General features: G+C 42.7%; 1 protein-coding gene across 1 annotated transcript; it reads right to left on the bottom strand.

Moving 5' to 3' along the window:
• On the bottom strand, positions 69-3,116 carry LOC8066949 (heavy metal-associated isoprenylated plant protein 33). Its single transcript, XM_002441772.2, has 4 exons — positions 2,945-3,116; positions 2,504-2,604; positions 2,239-2,314; positions 69-2,121 (listed from the first exon to the last, which is right to left on the bottom strand). The coding sequence occupies exons 2-4, from the start codon at positions 2,531-2,533 to the stop codon at positions 533-535; spliced, it is 1,695 nt and encodes a 564-aa protein (XP_002441817.1). The 5' UTR covers positions 2,534-2,604; positions 2,945-3,116; the 3' UTR covers positions 69-532.

Raw genomic sequence — 24,145 nt, 5'->3', positions numbered from 1 at the left:
CATTGTGGAGCAAGAAGAGACGTGAGAGCCACCTTCTTGACCTACTACTATAAAAACACATTAACACATTGAGAAACCATGTCATACCACCTCCATACCATATCACATTGTGGAGCAAGAAGGAGAGCCATGAGAGCCACCTTCTTGAGCTACTACTGCTATATAATACCCATGAACAACCACCACCATCATCATGTCTTATGACCCCCACTATTGATAATTACTACTATACCTACCTTCGCCTTCAAGGAAGTTGCTTTTTTTTTCCCCCTTTGTCCAAAGAAAGTGAAAAATAAGCTAGAAAAGAAAAGATAAGAGAAATACTAGTGGTAAAAAAAAAGAAAAAAAAAGAAAAAAGAAAAAAAAAGGGAGGGGCCATTCTACTACTAGCTTCTCATTTCTCTTGTCATGTCTCATGTATACTGAGATCCAATCCAGGGACTTTGTGACGCTGACTCATGATCGAACACCTTTTGACCTCACCTCTCTCCCTCCTCCGGAAGAACGGCAATGGCAGCGACCTTTGACATGATCACATCACGGTGCAGCTGTTGGGGTTCTCGTCGCTGAACATGTTGTCGTGAGGGTGCCGCTGCGGCATCGGGTGGTAGTAGTACGGCGGCGGCTGCGGGTACTGCATCGCCGGCCGGCCGTACCCATACCCGTACCCCATCGCTGGGTACCCGCCGGCGGCGCCGCCGCCGTGACCATTCATCTGCTGCTGCTGCTGCTGCATCATCGCCATGTACTGCTGCTGCTGCTGCGCCTGCGCCATCGCCATGGGGTTCCCGGCCGCTTGCATCATCTCCGGCGGCGGCCCGGACGGCATGCCACCGCCACCGCCTTGGTAGAACGCGGCAGCTCCAGGCATGGTGCCGCCGGCTGGCATCCCATGCACGGCACCGCCACCGCCACCGCCAGGCTGCATCATCTGCATGCCATTGCCACCCCCACCCATGTGCTGGTGGTGCGGGTGGTGGTGGCCCATAGGCGTGCCGCCCATCTGGCCCATGGCCTGCCCCATGCCACCGGGGAAACCGGCGCCGCCCATCATGTTCGGCGGCCTCATCATCATGCCGGGGCCCGGTTGCTGCTGCTGCGGCGGCGGTGGCATTGCCATGCCGCCCATCATCGGGGCACCGGCACTGGCACCGACACCGGCACCGGCAGGTTGCCCACCGCCACCACCGCCGCCCTTCTTGCCCTGCTGGTTCCCGTTCCCGCCGCCCTTGCCGTTCTGCGGCGGCTGCGATCCGCCACCGTTCTTCCCGCCTCCGCCGCCCCCTCCCTGGTTCTGCTTCCCGCCCGAGTCCTTCTTGCCGCCGCCGCCGTTGTGGGCGTTCCCCTTCATCTGCACGGGGATCTCGTTCCCACCACCGCCACCGCCACCGCCACCGCCCTTCTTTCCACCCTTCTTGTCACCACCAGCGGCGGCCGGCGGCATGGCCACGGGCTTCATCGCCATCTTGGGGTCACCGTACAGGTCGTCGTCGTCGAAGCCGTCGTCCTCGAAATCATCCTCATCGTCGAAGTCGTCAAACTCGTCATCAAACTCGCTGCCGTCGTCCCCGAACTCGTCCTCCTCGGGGTAGCTGAACTTGCCGGCCTTGGTGGGGTCCTTGCCCGCAGCCGGCGCCGCCGGCGCGGCCGCGGCCGTCGGGAACGGCGGCATCTTGCCGCCCGCGCCCATGCTCATGAGGAACTCAGGAGGCAGCTTCATGCCCTTCATCTGCATCAGCTGCTGCATCTGCTGTGGCGTCGGCTGCGGCATCATCATCTTGGCGTCTTTCCCGCCCGCACCACCGCCGCCGCCGCCACCACCGCCACCCTTGGGCTGCTGGCCCTTACCGCCGCCGCCGTTGCCACCCTTGGGCTGCTGGTGCTGACCCTTGCCTCCGCCTTTGGCGCCGCTGTCGCCACCCTTGGGCTGCTTGTCCTTGCCACCGCCACCGCCACCGCCAAGCTGCAGCTTCTGGAGCTGGCTGACGACGCCAGGCTTGGCGCCCCACAGCTGCGCTGGCTTGCCGGCCTTGTTGAGCTTCTTGATGACGGTGGCCGGATCCATGAGGCCGGACACCGTCACCTTCCCCTGCTCCGCATCTATGCTGCTCTGGTACACACCTGCAGTGCAGATCAGCCCAGCATCACTTTTTTTTTCATTTCAAGCACAACAGAACAAGACAGGGAACAAAAGAAATTGAGCAATTTGGGTTAGAAAAAAAAATGTGTTTTTGTTACCATCAATCTTGTGGAGGATCTTCTTGACCTTCTTCTCGCACCCATCGCAGTGAATATTCACTTTGAGCACGCACGTCTGTGAACCCAACGAACGAACCAACCAACAGAAGAAAAAAACAGACAGAATATTCAGAGAACTGAACAGCAAGCAAGAGACATGACATGCACACACTGTGTGTGTGATGAAAATCGCAGCAGACACAAGAAAAATGACATGAACATGGAAGGTGTGTTCGCGTGTGGTGTGAGCAAGAAGCAAACTCACCTGCACCTTGAGCACGTCCTCCTTGCTCATCTTTGAGTTTTGGCCACCTCAGACGATGCTGCAGCCAGCAAAGAGCAAACGCGCAGCAAGAGGCTTCATATCTGGTTTGGAAACACTCAAAATCAGAACAGGAACAAGAACAGCAATATCATCCAGGAAACATCTCTGAGAAAGAGGCAGCTCTCATTTCATCAGTGCGTGTGTAACAGAGGGGGCTTGCAATAAAATACTGTCCTTTGACACACAGAGAAGAAACACATCCTTGTCGTTGTAAAAGCCATGAGCAAGGTCCAGAGGAGGAAGAAAAAGAGGAGATGGGAGGGAGGCAGGAAGGAGGAAGAAGAGAGTGGCCTCCATCTGAACTCAACTCTATCTGCAACAAAGTTCGAAAGCAAAGCAAAGCAAAGCTAGTAGGCACATGGATGGATGGATGGTGCTCACCAAGCAAGCTTTTTATTTGCTTGTGACATGAGAGAGATCGATCGCCTTTGGCCTTTGGAATGGAAGAAGCCTTTGGTGACCAGCTCGCTCTGCTTGTTGTGAGTGAAGTGAAGTGAATGAATAATGGTTGCTCTAGAGCTTGTGCTCAAAAGACTGGGCAGCGAAAGAGGCCGCAGGGATTTAAATAGAGAGGCACTCAATCCTTGTCAGCAAGTACTTTGCTGGGAGGTCCAGACCAGGGGACGCTTCAGCATGCATGTGAGGCCTTGTTTAGTTTCCAAAATTTTTCAAGATTCCCCGTCACATCGAATCTTACGGCACATGCATGAAGCATTAAATATAGATGAAAACAAAAATTAATTACACAGTTTGCCTGTAAATCGCGAGACGAATCTTTTGATCCTAGTTTGTCTATGATTGAACAATATTTATCACAAACAAACGAAAGTGCTACAGTAGCGAAATCCAAAAATTTTCGCCAACTAAACCAGGCCTGAGGAGTGGAGTGAGGAGTGAGGTTACTCCACTCTCTATACTGTACTGTACTGCTCAGGTAGGAGTGTACGTATTATACTCCAGTAGTAGAGAATACGTACAATACGTACAGTACTCCTAGATAGAAGAGTACCCGATCACTGATGTTGTGGTGCTGCAAGAGGGGGGGCCACGGTGAGCAGAGGCGGCAGCACTGCATCAGGCAGACGCCATGTGACCCTTGTCTCCCGGCCGTCCTCTCCTCGAATTCCTAGCTGCCGCCGCTGTTACCATGCCAAAAGTTCCATGCTTTCCCACGAGCACAGGCAGAGCAGGGTCTCTGTTCACCGAGCACGCACTGCAATGCGATGCCAAGGTCTCTGTTCCTAACGGCCGGCCGCCGTCATACTGTACACATGGGTGTGTCATCTTCTCTTCTCCCAAAGGTTTCAGTTCAGCTTTTTGTTTCCTCCATCCCACATGATGGCGATCGATCGTTTTTACCCTCGACACTGGTGGATGAAAAGAATACTCTCTGTAAAAAGAGTAACGTTATAACAAATAGGTGAATTTAGATAAAAAATTTAAATAAGATGAATGTTCAAATAAAATGTCTAAAATTTTAAAAACAATATTTTTTTTTGGATGGAGGGAGTAGGTAAAGGATGCTACTTCTGGTTCATCCTCAATGGTACAGTTGTTTTCTGTGCCTCTGTGGGTTGTTGAGCTGTTGTTTCCCTCTAGTACAAGCTTCAGGCCTTGTTTAGTTCTTAAAATTTTTTAAGATTCTTTATCACATCAAATTTTTAGTCACATAAATGAAGTATTAAATATAGACAAAAATAAAAACTAATTGTACAATTTACCTGTAATTTGTGAGATAAATTTTTTGAGCCTAGTTACTCCATAATTAGACAATTTTTATATCAAATAAAAACGAAAGTACTACAGTAGCTAAAAATCAAAAAAAAATTCAAACTAAACAAGGCCTCAGAATTTTTAACATAAAAACGCGTGTCATAACCAGTGTCCTTTCTACTCACCTTTCTGAGGCATGACAATGGCAGTGGCAGGCACCACAACTAGGGTCTTGTTTAGTTCACCCTGAAAACCAAAAAATTTTCAAAATTTCCCGTCACATCGAATCTTGTGTCACATGTATGAAATATTAAATATAGACGAAAACAAAAACTAATTACACAGTTTAGCTGTAAATCACGAGACGAATCTTTTGATCCTAGTTAGTCTATGATTGGATAATATTTGTCACAAACAAACGAAAGTGCTACAGTACCGAAAACTTTTCACTTTTCGTAACTAAACAAGGCCTACCATTCTACATGAACAGCACATGCATACGAAAACGAACATGGTAAAAATTTAAATAAGATGAATGTTCAAATAAAATGTCTAAAATTTAAAAAACAATATTTTTTTGGATGGAGGGAGTAGGTAAATGATGCTACTTCTGGTTCATCCTCAATGGTACAGTTGTTTTCTGTGGGTTGTTGAGCTGTTGTTTCCCTCTACAAGCTTCAGAATTTTTAACATAAAAACGTGTTTCATAATCAGTGTCCTTTCTGCTCACCTTTCTGAGGCATGGCAATGTGGCAATGGCAGTGGCAGGCACCACAACTAGCTACATGAACAGCACATGCATACGAAAACGGGCATGGTAAAAATTTAAATAAGATGAATGTTCAAATAAAATGTCTAAAATTTAAAAAACAATATTTTTTGGGATGGAGGAAGTAGGTAAAGGATGCTACTTATGGTTCATCCTCAATGGTACAGTTGTTTTCTGTGGGCTGTTGAGTTGTTTCTCTCTACAAGCTTCAGAATTTTTAACATAAAAAAGTGTTTCATATTTCTGCTCACCTTTCTAAGGCATGGCGATGTGGCAATGGCAGTGGCAGGCACCACAACTAGCATTCTACATGAACAACACATGCATACGAAAACGGGCATGGTAAAAATTTAAATAAGATGAATGTTCAAATAAAATGTCTAAAATTTAAAAAACAATATTTTTTGGATGGAGGGAGTAGGTAAAGGATGCTACTTCTGGTTCATCCTCAATGGTACAGTTGTTTTCTGTGGGTTGTTGAGCTGTTGTTTCCCTCTACAAGCTTCAGAATTTTTAACATAAAAACGTGTTTCATAATCAGCATCCTTTCTGCTCACCTTTCTGAGGCATGGCAATGTGGCAATGGCAGTGGCAGGCACCACAACTAGCATTCTACATGAACAGCACATGCATACGAAAACGGGCATGGTAAAAATTTAAATAAGATAAATGTTCAAATAAAATATCTAAAATTTAAAAAACAATATTTTTTTGGATGGAGGGAGTAGGTAAAGGACGCTACTTCTGGTTCATCCTTAATGGTACAGTTGTTTTCTGTAGGTTGTTGAGTTGTTGTTTCTCAGATTTTTTAACATAAAAACGCGTTTCATAATAAGTGTCTTTTCTGCTCACCTTTTTGAGGCATGGCAATAGCAATGGCAATGGCAGTGGCAGGCACCACAACTAGCATTCTATATGAACAGCACATGCATACGAAAACGGGCATGGTAAAACTGTGCAGCTGAGCGTGCCTAGGATCCATCCATGAACGAACGAAGGAAGGAACCAACGATGCAGAGCGTGTTCCTCTCCAGTCTCCACTCTCCACTGTCCCCTACCCCGGCCTATCTTTTTTGGATCCTACTATTTCACATAGCTTTTCTGGAAGTCTTTTTAGACAGGAAGTGCAGTTAAAAACTCACAGAGGGAGATGGTGGACATCAGCACGAACAGAATAGGCTCCATAAAAGATTACTGTTTAATTGCTGGTTTCAGTTTGTTTTTGTCAGAGACGGCATATAAGGCCTTGTTTAGATTACCTAAAATCTAAAAACTTTTTAAGATTCTCCGTCACATCGAATCTTGCGGCAAATACATAGAGCATTAAATAGATAAAATTGCACAGTTTGTCAATAATTTATGAGACAAATCTTTTGAACCTACTTAGTCTACAGTTGGATAATAATTGTCAAATATAAACGATAGTGCTATAGTATCAAAATCCAAAAGCTTTTCAGAACTAAACAAGGCCTAAGTGAACGTGGCTAACACACAACGTGCATGTGTTAAGTTAACACACAGTCATCTTCAACCTTGTATGCTTTCTTCCTACGCTCTTCTCCTTCCTCCTCATCGACAACTACGCTCTACTCTTTACTCTCGTCGTGTGTGCCTTAGAGTTTCACCGAAGCTCCGCCATTATTGTCATGGAGCTCCCTCGCCCCAACTTGGTCTAACCACCTTCACTGCCGCCAGGACTCTAAACCGTCCTCCACCGTCTGGTCAACATTCCTCGAAATTGGAAAAGATGAGGGAGCAAGAGAGAAAGAGAGAGGAGTTGGTCGAAACCCTAACTCACACAAATTCAGGGAAGGACATACCTTGCCAGCGCTCCCAACGCTGAATCTGCCTAAAGCCACATCGTCCAAGGCCACCGACGTTGCATCCACCCGCACGACGTAACGAATACAATAAGTTGTGCAATTCAGGCCCATAATGTCTCTCTATACACTAATCGTAACGATGATTTTTTTCCCAGTTCAAATACTATACTAATGCTGCTATATTACTCATTGCATCTGTCTACCGGAGAGCGCGGAGAGGAGTAACAAATAAATACAGAGAGAACCAAGTACTACGAGTCGAGTACTAGTAGTGTGGCTCGCTACTTGGATCCGTAGGAGTACTCCTACATGTCAGCATCTTTTCTTTTCCTTGTTACAGTTTGTGAGAGTAGTAGGATCGTGTACCGGTTGTCCGGAGAGATTCTTCTGGTCCACTGGGTACCCGGCATGGATGTGGGCATGACTGCATGTCATGCAGGACAATGGCTGGGGGAGGCCGTCGCAAACTCACAGTGCGAGTTCAGGAACCATAGGTACGTGCCATAAATTAGCTGGATGCGTCACTTCGCAGTCAGCTTCCAGGTGGGCCGGGGCGTGTCACTTGGAGGCCCATCAGTGCATGTACAATATATAAGGAAAAAGTCCTCTCTCCGCTTTTACGAAAGTATGTTTTTTTCTCCATCAACTCCAAAACCGGCCAAACCACCTCTCTCTCTCTCTACTTTTCAAACCGTATATTTTACCTCCCTAGAGCAGTTTTAAAGGTGGTTTTGCTACAATGAATAATGGTTTTGCAACAGTCACGATGGTTTTGTCTTTTTCTTTATTTAATTATTTCGGCTGAAACTTTTAAAAATAATAGTAAATTACAAAAAATTATAAAATAGAAAATCCAATTTGACTTCATATAACTAGATCTACATAATGAACATATAATATGGTATGCTTTAGTACACAGTTTTTGCTATAAATGTTTTGTCTTTTTAATTTTTATTTATTTTGGCTAAATATTTGAAAAATTATAGTAAATTAATGAAAAATAATAAAATATAAAATATAATTTTGTTAGACTTCACATGAGCATATCTACACATTAAATATATAATATAGTATGCTTTAGTATAATTTTGTTGTTGTAGCTTTAGATCTATGATTTTCTGTAATTATTTTATCAGACTAAAGCATACATATTTTATATGTTCATTGTGTATATATACTCATGTGGAGTCTAAGAGAATTAGATTTTCTATTTTACAATTTTTCTATGATTTACTATGATTTTTTAAAGATTCAACCACATAAATAAAAAAAGAAAAGAACAAAACCTTTAAAGCAAAAACTTTGTATTAAAGTATACCATATTATATATTTACTACGTAGATCTACTTATGTGGAGTCAAAAAATTAGATTTTATATTTTATGATTTTTTTCGATTTACTATAATTTTTTTAAAGATTCAGCTGAAATAATTTAAAAAGAAAAAGACAAAACCACTGTCATTGTAGCAAAACCACTATTCATTGTAACAAAACCACATTCAAAACCACTCCATGGAGCTAAAATGCATGGTTTAAAAAGTTGAGGGAGGTGATTTGCCCGATTTTGAAGTTGAGAGAGAAAAAACGGACTTTCATAAAAGTTGGAGGAGAAAAAAGTAACTTGTTCCACGACCAAATTGGCAGAGTATTTGTAAAAAAAAAAGCTACTAGTCAAACCGGGTCTTATTTGGAACAACACTAAACGGAAGTAGTTTTTTCCTTTTAAACGGGTCTGTTTAGAGCCTTCAATCTATATATGCCATTATAATATGATCGTGACCTACGTGCCAGAACGTATCTAATACCATCGTGTTTAGCCCTCCACGCCATTCCATCCATCTTTTATCTACTGTTTGACAACTCTAACATGTGGGCCTGATAACCGAGGCTGTCCAAAATACCCCTATCTCTAAGGCCTTATTTACTTCCTCCCAAAAACCAATTTTTTTTTTCAAAATTCTCCGTCACATCGAATGTTTAAACGCATGCATAGAGCATTAAATATAAACGAAAATCAAAACTAACTGCACAGATTGCCTGTAAATTACGACACGAATCTTTTGAGCCTACGTATTTTATGATTGGACAATATTTATCAAATACAAACTGAAGTGCTATAATGTCCCGAAATTTTTTCGAACAACAACTAAAGAAGACCTAACCCTGTCCACTCCTTTCATTCTCTCTACCTGGTGGGGCAAGTTGTAAGTGACCTGGCACCTTCTTTCTCCTCAATCTATCATCTTCATCTACCTCCATCATCAAAACAGTCCTATGACAGCAGCTGCGGTTTGGACAGTTGCGATGATGCTCCCTAAAAACCTAATTGTTGATCTCTCGTACAAGGTTTCGAACGACAAAGGCTTCAGAGGCACCTGCCCTCTCGCTCCTCCGTGCGTGCGGAGTTACGAGATGGGGATTCCTTTTTTGCTACGAAAATGTGTTCGGAGCTATTCTCACTCGTTGTACCAAAGAGATCAGAGTCTCCTATTTATTCTTGTGGCTGGAGTAGAAAGAAGGAGGGGGAAGGGACTCTCAGTTGGCGTCTAAGGAGACAAACATCTGAAGGGTTTTCACGCAGAGTTGAAACTCCCTTAGTTATTAGTTGAAACACTCGCAGATAGCGAGTTGAAACTCCCACACCGCCTACATGCCTGCCACTCCATGCCTTTGTCCTTAACTTCTTAATTTAAGTGGAAATAACTCCCACCATATAGTCAAAGATTCTTAGAATTCTAATCCGGTACAATTCATATTTTCCGCAATGACACACCATAAAGTTTATTAATTTATTAAATCTAAATGAGCCTAGCACATAATAAATTCAACAATATATAGTCAACTACTTACACTAGCTATCTAATTTTATAAAAGAGTAAAACTGTTATAAACCTCTTCTTTTTAAAGAAGTTTTATATTTTAAAAACGAATAAACAATAGAATTTGACTATTAATTTTAGCCAAGCCAATTTGTTGAAGTTGCTCTTTTAAGGGCACTCACAATGCAATCCTCTATCACAGAGTCCAAGACAATTAATTACATAGTATTTATGGTATTTTACTGATGTGACAGTATATTTGTTGAAGAAAAAGGTAGAAAAAAATAAAACTCTAAGTCTTATTTAGACTCTAAATCTATATTGTTCGAGGTAATAAATAACTTTAGACTTTATGATAGAGTCTATATTGTGATTGCCCTAACTCTAGAAAACCAGACAAAGAGTTAGTCATCTAACTATTGGATGTCCTAACTCTAGAAAACCATACAAAGAGTTAGTCATCTAACTATTGGATGTGCCCTCGACTTTAATATGATGAGCATGAATTAAACCAGAGCCCGTGCACCCATTGATCGAGCACCAAGCTAGGCAAGCACCTCGAAATCCTTATAAAATTCTAATATTTTTGTTCATAAGATGAGGGGATTTTGCGAGGCACGAGACGTTTGACAGGAAGATTCTCTGGCTAGGCGAGCACAAGCACGGCGGCATGGTGATGTGTGTCTCTGCACTGCACTTGATTGATAGATAGATGGAGTACCCATCCTTTTGGCGTGGCAGCAGCCACACACAGTGATGAAGATGCTGGACTGCCCTGCCCCTGCCCAACCGGCGCCCCGACCGAGGCCTCCCACAGGTCAAAAAGGGCCACCCACCGCATCTGCATGCGATCCGGCCTGGGTACGGAAATCCATATTCTTCGGGCCTCACCTCGTTTCACGTTCGGCCTTGTTTAGTTCAAAAAGTTTTCAAGATTCCCCGTCACATCGAATTTTATGACACATGCATGAAGTATTAAATATAGACGAAAGTAAAAACTAATTACACAGTTTAGCTGGAAATCGTGAGACGAATCTTTTGATCCTAGTTAGTCCATAATTAAATTATATTTATCACAAACAAACGAAGTTTGCGTCGATGCCGTCGTTATTCCTCCGTCCGTGTCTGTCACTGTTTCACGTGCTGGGTCAAAGTCAAACCGGACAGAATATACGGTTTGTCAAACTGTCCTGACACACACAATCACGTCTCCGCCTCGTACGCACTGTGCATGCTTTACGTTTGGGAGTGTGCAAATACTCTACTTCGCCCTTGTTTAGGCCTTGTTTAGTTCCCACCAAAAACAAAAAAAGTTTTCAAAATTCCCCGTCACATCGAATCTTGCATGCATGAATCATTATATATAGACGAAAACAAAAACTAATTACACAGTTTGCATATAAATCGCAAGACGAATCTTTTGATCCTAGTTAGTCCATGGTTGAACAATATTTACCGTAAACAAACGAAAGTGCTACAATAGCAAAATCCAAAAACATTTCACATCTAAACAAGGCCTTAGTTCGCAAAAGTTTTCAAGATTCTCCGTCACATCGAATCTTTCGACACATATATGAAGCATTAAATATAGACAAAAATAAAAACTAATTGCACAATTTACCTGTAAAATCGCGAGATGAATCTTTTGATCCTAGTTATTCTATAATTGGACAATATTTGCCACAAACAAACAAAAATGCCACAGTTACGAAATCTAAAAATTTTTCGCATCTAAACAAGGCTTCGTAGAAAGAACTGAGGCCTTGTTTAGTTTTGAAATTTTTTAAATTTGGTTACTGTAGCAATTTCGTTTGTTTGTAACAAATATAGTCCAATCATGGACTAATTAGGATCAAAAGATTCGTCTCACGATTTACCAGCAAACTGTTCAATTAGTTTTTATTTTCATCTATATTTAGTGTTTCATACATGTGCCACAAAATTCGATGTGACAAGGAATCTTGAAAACATTTTAGCTTTTAGGGTGAACTAAACAAGGCCAAAAAATAACACAACGTTCGAGTGACTAAAAGTTATTCATAATTTATATTCTCAATGTTTGACTTAAATCTTATCCAAAACGACTTTTTTTATGTGTGCGGAGGAAGTATAAGGCATACACGTATTTTAAAATTTAAAAATTTTGTTATCTTTGACTATCAATTAGCCTAATTATACGAAAAGTTTGTATTACAAAGTAGTTATGTTTTATTTGTATCTAAAAATATACTTTCTAATGATCAAACCTTCTATAGTCTCTACCTAATACTAAAACGGTAAAACTCATCCTAAATTTTCGTCTAAATGTAATTTCGTCTGGCCTTCCTATCTAATCCACCCATCCATAGTCCGAAAGCCTCCTCTGATGAAGACCAAATCCCTCCACATATCCAATCGTTTTGAGGCCACAACAAGCTAAAGATCATGGCTATCTGGTATTCAGCCCGGACACGACACGTACCCAGCAACGAACCAAACCATTCCAGATTCCATATCAAGTCCAAAAAGAGTCACACGTAGAAAGCACCAAAATCAATTCCTTCTACATCCATACACGAATCGATGGAAGAGAAAAATTAGAGAAATAAAATATCGATAATAAAATCAATGTCGGTCTGCCGACCTCTACAACAAGCACCAAAATCAATTCCATCTGCATCCATACAAGAATCAATGGAAGAGAAAATTAGAGAAAAATTTGAATCGATAACATTACAGAGAATCAAAGAAGACATCAGACAAATAAGTCACGCCTCCAGGCTGCTAGGAGTGCCCATGCCATCAGCCAGGTGAGGTCCGCCAGTGCCACCGCCTTTGCACTCCTCGGCTAGGGCACTCGTGCCATTGCTTCCCCAGGAGCGATACATGCGACGCAAGCGGAGGCCAGCGCAGGGAGCGATTTGAGCCATCATGTGGACATATAGGTTAGCAGAAAGATGATTTAAAGGATTAAGATAAGTCCATGTAAATCCAATCAAAATAGCTACACAGTTCATCCAAGATACTCCCTCCGTCCTATAATATAACTCATTGCAGCATTCAAAATTTGTTTTCAAACAAAATATAAGACTGTAGAAGACTTAAATTCATTTTGCATCAAATACTTTCTATTTATTAGTCAATCATCACTAGTCGTGTTGATGATAGCGTCTTCTTAGAAAATAAAATAGCGGCACATATGTTTTTTTATATTTTCTCTTAATAATAATATGTCCTAGAATGCACCGACAGACGGAGTAGTTAAGATTTTACGAGTGACAAAGGCCTGGTTCAGGATCGGTTGCTCTTATCAACTCACCATGAAAGTGCACCGGTCCTGCAACACTATGACATGCCCATGCGTGCCCCGTGTTTCTCGTGCGAAGTCTATGCACTCCAAAAATCCTCTGGTTGAAGAGTTTCAAATGGAAAAGATTAGGTAAATTATAGGAAAGGTAAATGTACATGATATTTAAAACATAAATGATATGGATCATTCGATATGTGGGAAAAAGGAGGCAGATTTAAACTTAACTTGTGTTACAAAAGAGCCGAGAAGAAAGAATCTGATTGGTGCGACGACGGTCATCTCAATCTCAAGTTAATTTCCTATCGGCTACAGACCTTTCTTGATGTGGGGAAACGAAGCATATATTATTTATATAAATAAAGAGAAAAGCTCCTGACTGCGTTCCTATGCCTGTTTAGTACAGAGGAGCTCTTCTAGCTTCAATCCTCCCATACAGCTTCAACCCCGCAGGTAGGCCTTCGACTCTAGCTCTGACTCCAACCATGGAGCGTTTGGCACAAAGTCATTGCAACAAACGTACACCCTTATATTATGGGAATTGCTAGCGCCCGGACATTCGATCCGAACGCTCACGTTGTTGTCATGAAAGCTTACCCGCCCGTAACTCCTCTATTTCTAACGCATTGCGCGTGGGTCCAGCTTCCATCGGAATGCCCCCCCCCCCACCTGACATGCCCGCTCCTCCACCCCACCCCGTCCCCCATTTGTTCACCTAGACCCCCAGGCGCACCACCCCATCATGCCCGTGGCGCCAGACACCCCAGCGTGCCACGTCCACATCCAATGTTGCCGCACCCCATTCTCCGGCGTCCCTGGCTCTCCGTACAACATGAAACATGTGTAAGTGCGCCTCAAAAATAGATGAAGCTACATTAAAACACTTGCTGCAACATAATACTAGAACATATGAAATATTTTGGAACATACTGTTGCAACATATGTGCATAACTTGTGCAACATCCAGATCAAAACAATTGCTACCGTATGAAATATTTCAAACAAAACGATTGCAACATGCATTGAAAACATTTGCAACATGTGCAAATATCCCCCGATCTATTTTTGAAACACCCACATAATTGAACTGCAACATACCTCTGAAACATACAATAGCAACATAGGGGTAGATAGAGAGCCTAGCGCGGGGAGCGCCATGGCCGCCGGGGTGGGGGGAGCTCGGTCGTCGTGGTGGGAGAGGGTGTCGCCGGGGGTGGGGAGGGCGCCGTGCCTAGGTGGGGGAGAGCCCTCGACTCCCCTGCAACACCCCCATGCCACCTCCAAAGATGTCGCTGGAGGTGAGTGGATCTTGGTTGTGCTCCATAGATCCCACCAGTGTGGGAGAGAGGATCGTCGGATCTGCAGGCGTTGGGGGCTCCCGGTGGAGGAGGACGCTAATGTGGGGGAAGGAGCCACCGAGCTAGTGAAAGGAGACGCCAGGGTGGGGAGGGCACGCGCCAAGGTAGGTAAGGGCGCTACTGGGATAGGAGAAGAAGAGGGCGCCAGCGGCCATGGGAGGGAGCAGGGGTGCGGAGAAGACGGACAGGAAGCTCACGGAGGAGTGCGGTCGCCGGCTCGTCGTGGTGCGGAGCTTAGTCAGAGGTTGCAGCGGTGCTGTGAATTATTTTTCTTTTTTTTAGAATTCGGAGGGGAGCGGATAAGAATGCCCTATGGGCCTCCTGACCTACCAGCAGGTCCATCCGACGTGGACAGGCGCCTTAATACAAGCATTACCGTTATATTATTTATTATGGATACATACCATAGTGATCATAGAATAAAATAAAGCTATTCTTTTTTTCTAAAATGGATAATAAATAAATAGATATAGTTCACAAAAACTAGATATGTAATATCTCATCGTAATTTTCTCATTAATGTTTTTGATTGATAGTTTTCTCTCTTCGGTTGCAACGCACATGCATATTTACTAGTTATATATTATAAGAGAAAATCGTAGGTCAATATATATATTTTCAAAAACCATATCAAGTTAAATCACACCTTATATTCAAGGATTGAGGAGTAGTAGTATCTTTTCATCTTTTGTTGTTAACTAGCAAATATGCCGTGCGTTGCAACTGGAGAAACAAAGTTGTTAAAAAAAGAAGACCAGGGAATCCTCTCCTTGTTTCTCCCCATATTGTAAAATTCCAATCTTTCATATAAGTCAGCTAGAAGTTTCATTGCCGAATATTAGAGATTTTTTTGTCCATAGATGATTACGAGGGAGATCTATTCTGACTATTCATGTTGTATCTCTATGAGAATTGCATTGGTATATACATAGAGCTTGGGAGTATATTTATTTATACCGATTTGGATAACAAATCACTCAAGATCTGAGTTTATGGTTTGATCCATGAACTAAAGAAAGCTTAAATATAATTTACATTTTTTTGAAAAAAAGGAATAACGAAAGATTATTCACCTTGGCACCCATCGCCACGAGTACCCGCCATGAGAGGTGCTGGTGGAGCTGTTGGCCGGACTCGATGCCGTTTTGGGCCTCCAAATGAGTACGAGTCAACAACCTAGTTTAAGCGATGGACCGAACGTGATGTGAACCACAATCATACAACGCGGCCCAGTTTCACTTTCATCGCCTAGGCCACCCGACCCTCTGCCCGCAGGCCACGATCGTTGCGTGTGTTTGTTGGGAGAAGAGGCAAAGATTTAGTCATTTAGCACCATACTGGCCACCTAGAGCTGAGTGCGGAGAGATAGAGCTACAAAAGAAAGGGCACGGCTCCAGAGCAAATCATATCTAGAATGGCTAGACAAAAAATGGCCCCGATGAAAAAAAGGGCTGAAATTTTGCTTTTTTATTATTAGGCCTGATGGTAGAATTTTTTGGTGGATTGAAATTTTGATAATTATATATTAGGAAAGAAGTGTCGCCCAAAGGAAAAAAAGAAAACCTACTTGGTTGATGATAATAGTTTACCACATATCATAATTTTTAGATGTGACAAGTATAACGTCGTGTGGCGTTCGATTCGTTTCCTATACTTTTTGTACACCAAATTATTTACTAAAGTTAAACACCAATCAAATTAGTCCCTCCTTCTCATAGGAAAAACAATGTCCTAAACTATCCTAAGTGTCTCTCAACTCCAATTGACACATAGAAATAGTCAGTCCTTAACCTTGTAATCTGTCATTTGTAAACTAAAACAAATTTCATCAATAGAGGCATGAAAACAATCGATTGCCCAATGAATCACCATTATCATCACGTCACTCAAATTGCCTCTGCAACACACACATTAGTCGCAATGATTTTGCGTAGTCATTAATCACTGAAACCCAACAAGGAGCCTTGATGCTTTCAGCTATCTATGGCGAGAAAGGATGAGCTACCATTTATGCACGCACCTAACGAGTACTGTCCACAGGCTGAACATAGAGTATTTAGAGCTACAACAGTCTCTGGACACTGAAACGAAGAAAAGAAGAGAAGGTTGCAAAAGGCTATTGAGAAAGAAATGTGTGAACACATGATCAATATAGTGGTTGAATGCTAATGTCAATTGATCTAGTTGAGCTGCAAGAGCTCCAAAAGTGGCTTGAAGCAGTGGACAGTGTAGTCAAAGAGAGAGTGAATAAAATACTAATTGAAGCAAGGTAAATAACTCAAGGGTTAGTGCCACAACCACTTATGGAGATAGATTCCACTTCACGGTACCAGTTTGGTTAGCACATCAATGTCGATTCAATGGCTTCCACATGTCCTAGTGAAAGGTCCTAATATGGCTAGAGGGGGGGGGGGTGAATAGCCTATTAAAAATTCTAAAAAAAACGCTAGAGCAAGAGGTTAGTAAATAACAAAGCGAAGCTTTTTGCTCTAGCTCTAAAGGGGTGTTTGCAAGCCACCTATCCAACAATTGTAGTTGATATGATCACTATGCACACAAGAGCTAAGTCTCTACTTACACTAGAGAGCTACCTAAAGTTTCTATACAAGTATGTAAGCTACTCTAGTTTGCAAGAAAGTAAGAGAGATAGTTTGAACTTTATACCACCGCGTGGAGGGGATGAACCAATCAATAATATGAAGTCCAATCACCGGGATAAATCCAATGAACAATCACAATGGAGACACACAATTTTCTCCCGAGGTTCACGTGCTTGCCGGCACGCTACGTCCCCGTTGTGTCGACCAACACTTGGTGGTTCGGTGGCTAAGAGGTGTAGCACGAACCTCGTCCTCACTAGGACACCACAAGAACCCACCCACAAGTGAGGTAACTCAATGACACGAGCAATCCACTAGAGTTACCTTTCGGCTCTCCGCCGGGGAAGGTACAAGACCCCTCACAATCACCAGGAGATGGCCACGAACAATCACCAACTCGTGCCAATCCTCCTCCACTGCTCCAAGCCGTCTAGGTGGCGGCAACCACCAAGAGTAACAAGAAAACCGCAGCCAAAACGATCCCCAAGTGCCACTAGATGCAATCACTCAAGCAAATGCACTTGGAATCACTCCCAAACTCACAAAGATGTATAATCTATGAAGGAGATGAGTGGGAGGTGTTTGCTTAGGCTCACAAGGATGTCAAGTATGTTAGAATGACAAGAGTGTAAGCCCTAAGCTGGCTAAACACGTATTTATAGACCCCTCAAACAAATAGAGCCGTTGGCTCTTTCACTGGGCAAAACGCGGGGTCACCGGACGCTCTTAAAGGGGCACCGGACGCTCAACACCAGCGTCCGGTGCTCCAACGTCAGTCGCGTGTCAGAGTCTAACGGTAACCTGCAGAGCACCGGACGCTGAGCAAGTTAGCACCGGACGCGTCCGGTGCACACCGGACTCATGCGCAGAGAGTTCCGCAAACTTGCAGGGTCACCGGACGCGAGCCACCGGACACACCCTGAGCGTCCGGTGCTCACCGGACTCATACGCAGAGAGGTTTGCAAAACCTCCTCACACCGGACGCATACCATCGGACGCTCCAAGCTGCGTCCGGTGCCTAACCCTAACCGAGTCAGGCAGCCTGCACACCGGACGCTCAGACACAGCGTCCGGTGCCTCTGAGCCAGCGTCCGGTGAGTGTTCCTCAGCGAGAAACACTCCCGCGACTACTCCAAAATTTTCCTCCGGCGCAATAGAAAAAATGCACTTCATTTTCTCGAAAAGCGCCGAATCCCGCCTTGCAAGCTCTGCGGGAGGGAGAGAGGAACCCATCCTCTCTCTACCCTTGAAACTCCACCTCCTTCTCAAAGTGTGCCAACACCACAACGTGTGAACCAACATGTGCACGTGTGTTAGCATTTTCACAATCATTTTCTTTGAAGGAGTTAAGTTAGCTCACTAGGTTCTAAATGCATGCACATGAACAATAACACCTAGTGGCACTTGATAACCGCTTAGCCAAAGAATTCCCCTCTTTATAGTACGGCTATCTATCCTAAATGTGATCACACCCTCTATGGTGTCTTGATCACCAAAACCAAAACCCTAAGCAATACCTTTGCCTTGATCTCCATAGGGTTTCGTTTTTCTCTTTCTTCTTTTTCAAGTTGAGCACTTGATCACCTTTTGGTCATCACCATCATCACCATGATCATCACTTGCTCCTTCACTTGGCATGTACCAACCTCATTAAGTCTATACACACTTAGCATAGAGGTTAGTACTAGGGTTTCATCAATTATCCAAAACCAAACTAGGGCTTTCACCTAGTTCAAGAAATAGATTCATTGATTGTAGTAAATAAAAACTTTGATTAATAATAATGTAAATTTCTTTATTCTCTTGTTATATTTCCATATGTTCAACCACGCTACATTGTGCTAGTGTTTATTCTTCTTCTTCCGATGTGTGTGATTGTGTACACACACGTATGCAAGTTTTAGGTAATAGAAATAAAACAAGTGGTAAGCAACAAGAAGAGAAGCTTGGAAACCTAGCCCACAATAACCAACCCGCACCCCTTCTCCTCCTCTCTGCCACTCAGCCAGCAAGTCAAAGCCCACCCGCGACTACGTGATTCATTGTAGTGTATGGTCCGACGGACCCCACCGAACAAGCTTGTGTGCTCAATTTCTCTATGGAAGTTCTCTGAGTTCCATCAGACCCAAGAGCCAATGGTCTGATGCACCCTCTTCAGCTTGGTACGATGCCTTGTAGAACAAACCCTCAGTGTATAGTCCATGGAACACATGGTCCGATGGACCTTTGGGCCAGGGTCAGATGCCCTTAAACACTAGCCGCGCTTTGTCTGCAACATCGAACAACAACCTTTGGTCCGATGGTTCCTTGAGCTAGGGCATGATGCCCCATTCGACCCTACATTATGTATGTCCAAAGGAAAACTAATGTCCTAAACTACTCTGTGTCTCCCAACTCTAATCGACACATAGAACTAGTTCGTCCTTTGAAAACCAAAACAAATTCCATCAATAGGGGCATGAAAACCATCAATTGCCCAAACAATCACCATTATTGTGATCTAGCTCAAATTGTCTCTACAAATACACATGAGTCACAATGACCTCGTCTAGTCATTAATCATCAAAACCCAACAAAGGGGCCTTGATGCTTTCAGCTATCTATGGCGAGAAAGGACAGGCAACCATTTATGCATGCGCATAATGGATACTGTCCATAGGCTGAATATGGAGTACTTAGAGCTACAATAGTCTCTAGACTCTAAAAAGAAGAAAAAGAGGCTATTGAGAAGGAGATGGGCGAACACATGATGTAGTGGTTGAATGCTAATATCTTAGAATTAGGTAGATTGAGATGCAAGAGCTCTAAAAGTGGCTAGAAGTCAAAGAGAAGGAGAACAAGATACTAGTTGAAGCAAGGCAAATAACTCAATGGTCAGTGCCACAACCACTTACGGAGATAACTTCCACTTCATAGTACCAGTTTGATCAACACATCAATGTTGATTCAATGGCTTGCACATGTCCTAGTTCGAGCAATAGATTCTAGCAAATAAAGCTTATATAAATGTGAATTTCTTTATTCTCTTGCCATATTTTCATATGTTCAACCATGCTAAATTGTGCTACTATTTATTCTTCTTTCGGTGTGTGTGTGTGTGTGCGCGCGCGCACGTGCGTGCGTGTGTGTGTGTTTAGGTAATAGAAATAAAATGAGGGTGTAAGCAAATAAGAGGACCTTGGGAACCTAGCCCACTTAACTAGCTCGCACCCCCTTTTCCTCCCCTCCACCAATGGACCACCAGGACACACCCCACCCGCGACTATCTGATTCATTATAGTGTATGGTCCGATGGACCCTAGCAGACCAGCCCAATGTAGTGGTTGGAAGTGATCTCAAGATGTTTATATGAACTTAATGTAGTTATCTTGAGTTCAATAAAATGCTTTTGTATCAAACAAATATCATATTACGGTAAAGTTGTTCTCATTATTCAATTCGTAATGCAATCCATATGCCTCCTTTTATTCTTTTAATAATTCATGGTTGTGTTATGCTCGGTCTAATTCATGGTTAGATTACTTAGTGTGCTTATGTCTTGGCGATGATTAGAGTTGCATAGTTGATCCAACATGGGTTTTCAACACATGCAAGGATGTCTCCCTTAGTGAGCACTTGTTGTCGTGCCTTTGGAGAACTTGCACAAAACAGTAGGGTTGTGACAGGTTCTGGGAAGGCCCTTGCCACCAACATCATTTTAAGCTACTTGTTGCCCTTGCCACTGCCACCAAGCTTTAGATTTTGGTCCTCGCTTGGCATGGTAGGATTTGCATCCCATAGCTCTCATAGCTGGGAAGACTTGCCATCCTTCTTCAACTTTTTGAAGACAGTGTCCATGTCCATCTAGCTAGTCACCTTCCCTTGCTCTGTGTGTATACTAGTTTGGTACACACCTGTATAGAACAATCCAATACATTCAAGATCTTCACACACAACACAAAAGTAGTGTGGTTAAACATATGGGAATGCATCTAAAGAATATAGAAATTTACATTTATAAAATATTTCTTTGTTACCATCAATATTGTGTAGAACCCACTCTTAACTTTTTTTAGACAGCCTTCACAGTGGATGCCCACTTTCAAGTCACATGTTTGGGAACAAACAGAAAGACAAAATGTTAAGAAAATAGCAAAGCCCTTTCTGAAAAATTGCAGAGTGAAACGATTGTCAACTGGTTGCTGTTGATAAAAAACTAAGCATGGAACATAAGAAGAAATACACACATGCGCGCACACACACCCGCTCAAACACATATCGAGAGAAAGGAACATACGATAAGAGAAACTAGAGTGGTTGAACCTATCAAAATGTAACAAAAGAATAAAGAAATTTACATTTTTAAAACTTTTCTTCGTTATCATCAATCTTGTGTAGAGGATCCTCTTTATTTTCTTCACACACCCATCACAGTGAATACCCACTTTCAAGTCATAGATCTAGAAACAACCAGAAATAAAAGTTAAGAAAATAGCACGCCACTTTATAAAGACATTCACGGTGAAACGATTAACACTCGCATGCACACATACGTGTGTATGTGTCTGTGCGTGCGTGTGTGACATACACACACATCTTAGAGAATTGCATGTGCATGCTTTTTCCTGAGTTGGGTGGAAGCAAAACAAACTCGCATGCATCCTGAGAATTGCCACCTTACTCTTCCTTGACCACCTCAAAATCAATGCCATCAACAAGGAAACATGCATGTCTCGTAAACTCTCTTCGTCTATCTATGTATTGGTGAGAGAGAGAGAGAGAGAGAGAGAGAGAGAGAGAGATGACAGGGAATGTGTTGATGGCAAAATCCACATGATAACACGACAACCTGGTGTATGTTCCTATCGAGTTTTGTTGGCAAATTGCATGAATGAGACTCCCACAATAGCTGACATCAACAAAACTTCACTGATAATTAGTCTATGAATGATGAATCAGCAGTAAGTTTTGCCTTTAGACTTCATCTATACAACAATGTCAAAACACAAGGAAGTTTGACTCGCCTACAATGCCAAACAAGATGCAATAAGTTGCTGCGAAGATTGGCAGTGGAATTAATACAAAGAAGGCCTAAAAAATTTCCCCTGCAAAAATAGGACATCACACTTTCAGCAAAAAGAGTTACAAATTCTCTCCAGGCAACGTAATGAAAAAATATCAAATATGGAGAGAAGAATACCTTAAACCTAGTTGGTATATGGATCACTCTCCTACTTCTACCTTTTCTCGGCCCAGGCTAATATTTTCACTACATTGAAGAAAACAATAAAAAAGAAGACTTTTTCACAACAAGCATGGTTAAGTATGTCTTCTAATAAAAAAAAATTCTTATCTTAGTTAAGTCTTATGTGGTAGAATGTTCTAGTTTCAACCATAAAACTTTTACACGTATTTTTAGGAACCAAGATAGAAATTTCGAGGATGCTAGAATCTTATCTAGAATGAAAACCCTCACAAATAGTGGAGAACTCGATACAATTAACCTGCTGGTGCACGAAAGATCCCCTCCAAGAACATTCCAATACCCTGCATGAGAACATTTTATTAGAAGGCTCAAAATTTTGTAACCAAAAGAAATGGTCAAATCACATCTATACACATACGACGTTTGACACAATAGAAACTATTGCTAGGTGGAGGTAGGGATGACATTGTGGTTTTCTATAAAATACACACAAATAATAATATCTAGATAGAGAAATAACAGATTTTGTGTTGTAGAAAACCATTAGAAAGGATTATTGTCAAGAGACTAAGAAAAAACATAAGAGGTAGGTGGAAGAAGATACTCCTGTATCTCTATTTACATCAAGTTTAGGACACGGAGTGAGTCTCTATTGTGCTTACCCTTTTTGTTTCCTTGAGACCTCCTTTGGCCCTGAAAGCTAAAGGCTTTAATTTCTTTTCTCCATCAGCAGATTGTGAATGGTGTTTGCAACAAAACACTAGCCAAAGAGGGGTTTAAATAGGCTACTAGTGTGGACACACACACGGTAGAATGTAAAGTTACATATTACATACTGCATGAGTGTGGTGGTATGGGGGTGGTGTGTTGTTGTTGTGGTTGTGTGTGGGTTCGTGTGTCTGCGGGTGGGTGTGCTGCATGGGTGTGTTGTCTGCACGCACATGCACAAATGGGACATAACAATTTGAGCTAAAGAGTTGCAAATTCTCTCTAGGTAACCAAATGAAAAAACTATCAAATATGGAGAAGAATATCATAAACCCAGTTGATATCTGGATCACTCTCCTATTTCTAATGTTTTCTCTACATTGAAGAAAAGAAAGAGAAAAGGGACTTTCAGAACAAGCAGTAATGGTTAAGCATGTCTTTTAATAACAAATTCTTATCTCAGTTGAGTCTTCTGGGGTAGGAACCAAGGTAGAAAATTCGAAGATGCTAGAATCTCATCGAGAATGAAAACCCTCACAAATAGGGGAGAACGCTAAGATTATTTGCACTAATATGAATGAACCTGCTGAAGAACCAAAGATCCCCACCAAGAACATTCCAACACCCTGCATGAGAATATTTTGTTAGAAGGCTCGAAGTTCTATAAGAACAAGAAGTGGTCACATCACATCCATACACATACGGTATTTGGCACATAATAGAAACTATTGCTCAATGGAGGTAGGGAAGATACTGTGGTTTTATATAAAAATACACATAAAAATAATATGTCTAGAGAAAGAAACAACATATTTGTCACTACTATACAAATCTTGTTGGAGGCGGGCGTTTCAAGTTAATATAGGTGGTCAACGCAACCACCTCCGTCGAAAGGTCTGTGTTAATGCAGACCTACAGAGCAATTGCTTTGCCTGCCTCAGTTAATCGGTTTATGGAGGCGGACACGAATGCTCGTCTGCATAAATAATTTTACAATTTAAAAAAGGCCACCAAGCCTCGTGCCTGGATTCGCCCCCGTGCATGCTGCTAGAAGCTGCTACCCATCCTTGTGCTCTTTGAGCTGCCACAGTCGAGCCCATCATCCTTGCATGTGCCAGAGTTGTCCCAGCCGTCAGATCCAGCCTCGTTGCGTGCGCTGCCGCCGGATCGGCTCACTTGGTTGTATCCGTGTCCTCGCCACTACTCGTGCTAGATCCGCCTGCAGCTGCTGGTGACCAAATCTGCTTGGTGGTGGGTGGATCAGCTCCCCATTGCCACTAGTGAGTGGATCCATGCCCTCGCTGCCTCCAGTGGCTAGTTG

Source organism: Sorghum bicolor, chromosome 8, assembly GCF_000003195.3.
Source record: "Sorghum bicolor cultivar BTx623 chromosome 8, Sorghum_bicolor_NCBIv3, whole genome shotgun sequence".
Classification (NCBI taxonomy): domain Eukaryota; kingdom Viridiplantae; phylum Streptophyta; class Magnoliopsida; order Poales; family Poaceae; genus Sorghum; species Sorghum bicolor.
Note: the sequence above shows the minus strand (reverse complement) of the source record. Positions and strands in the feature narration are given on the sequence as shown.

Coding starts and splice junctions, on each gene's coding strand:
- LOC8066949 (XM_002441772.2), bottom strand. CDS start 2,533: ATGAGCAAGGAGGACGTGCTCAAGGTGCAG. Junction 2,315..2,503: donor AGGACGTGCTCAAGGTGCAG/GTGAGTTTGCTT, acceptor TTGGGTTCACAG/ACGTGCGTGCTCAAAGTGAA. Junction 2,122..2,238: donor GATCCTCCACAAGATTGATG/GTAACAAAAACA, acceptor TCTGCACTGCAG/GTGTGTACCAGAGCAGCATA.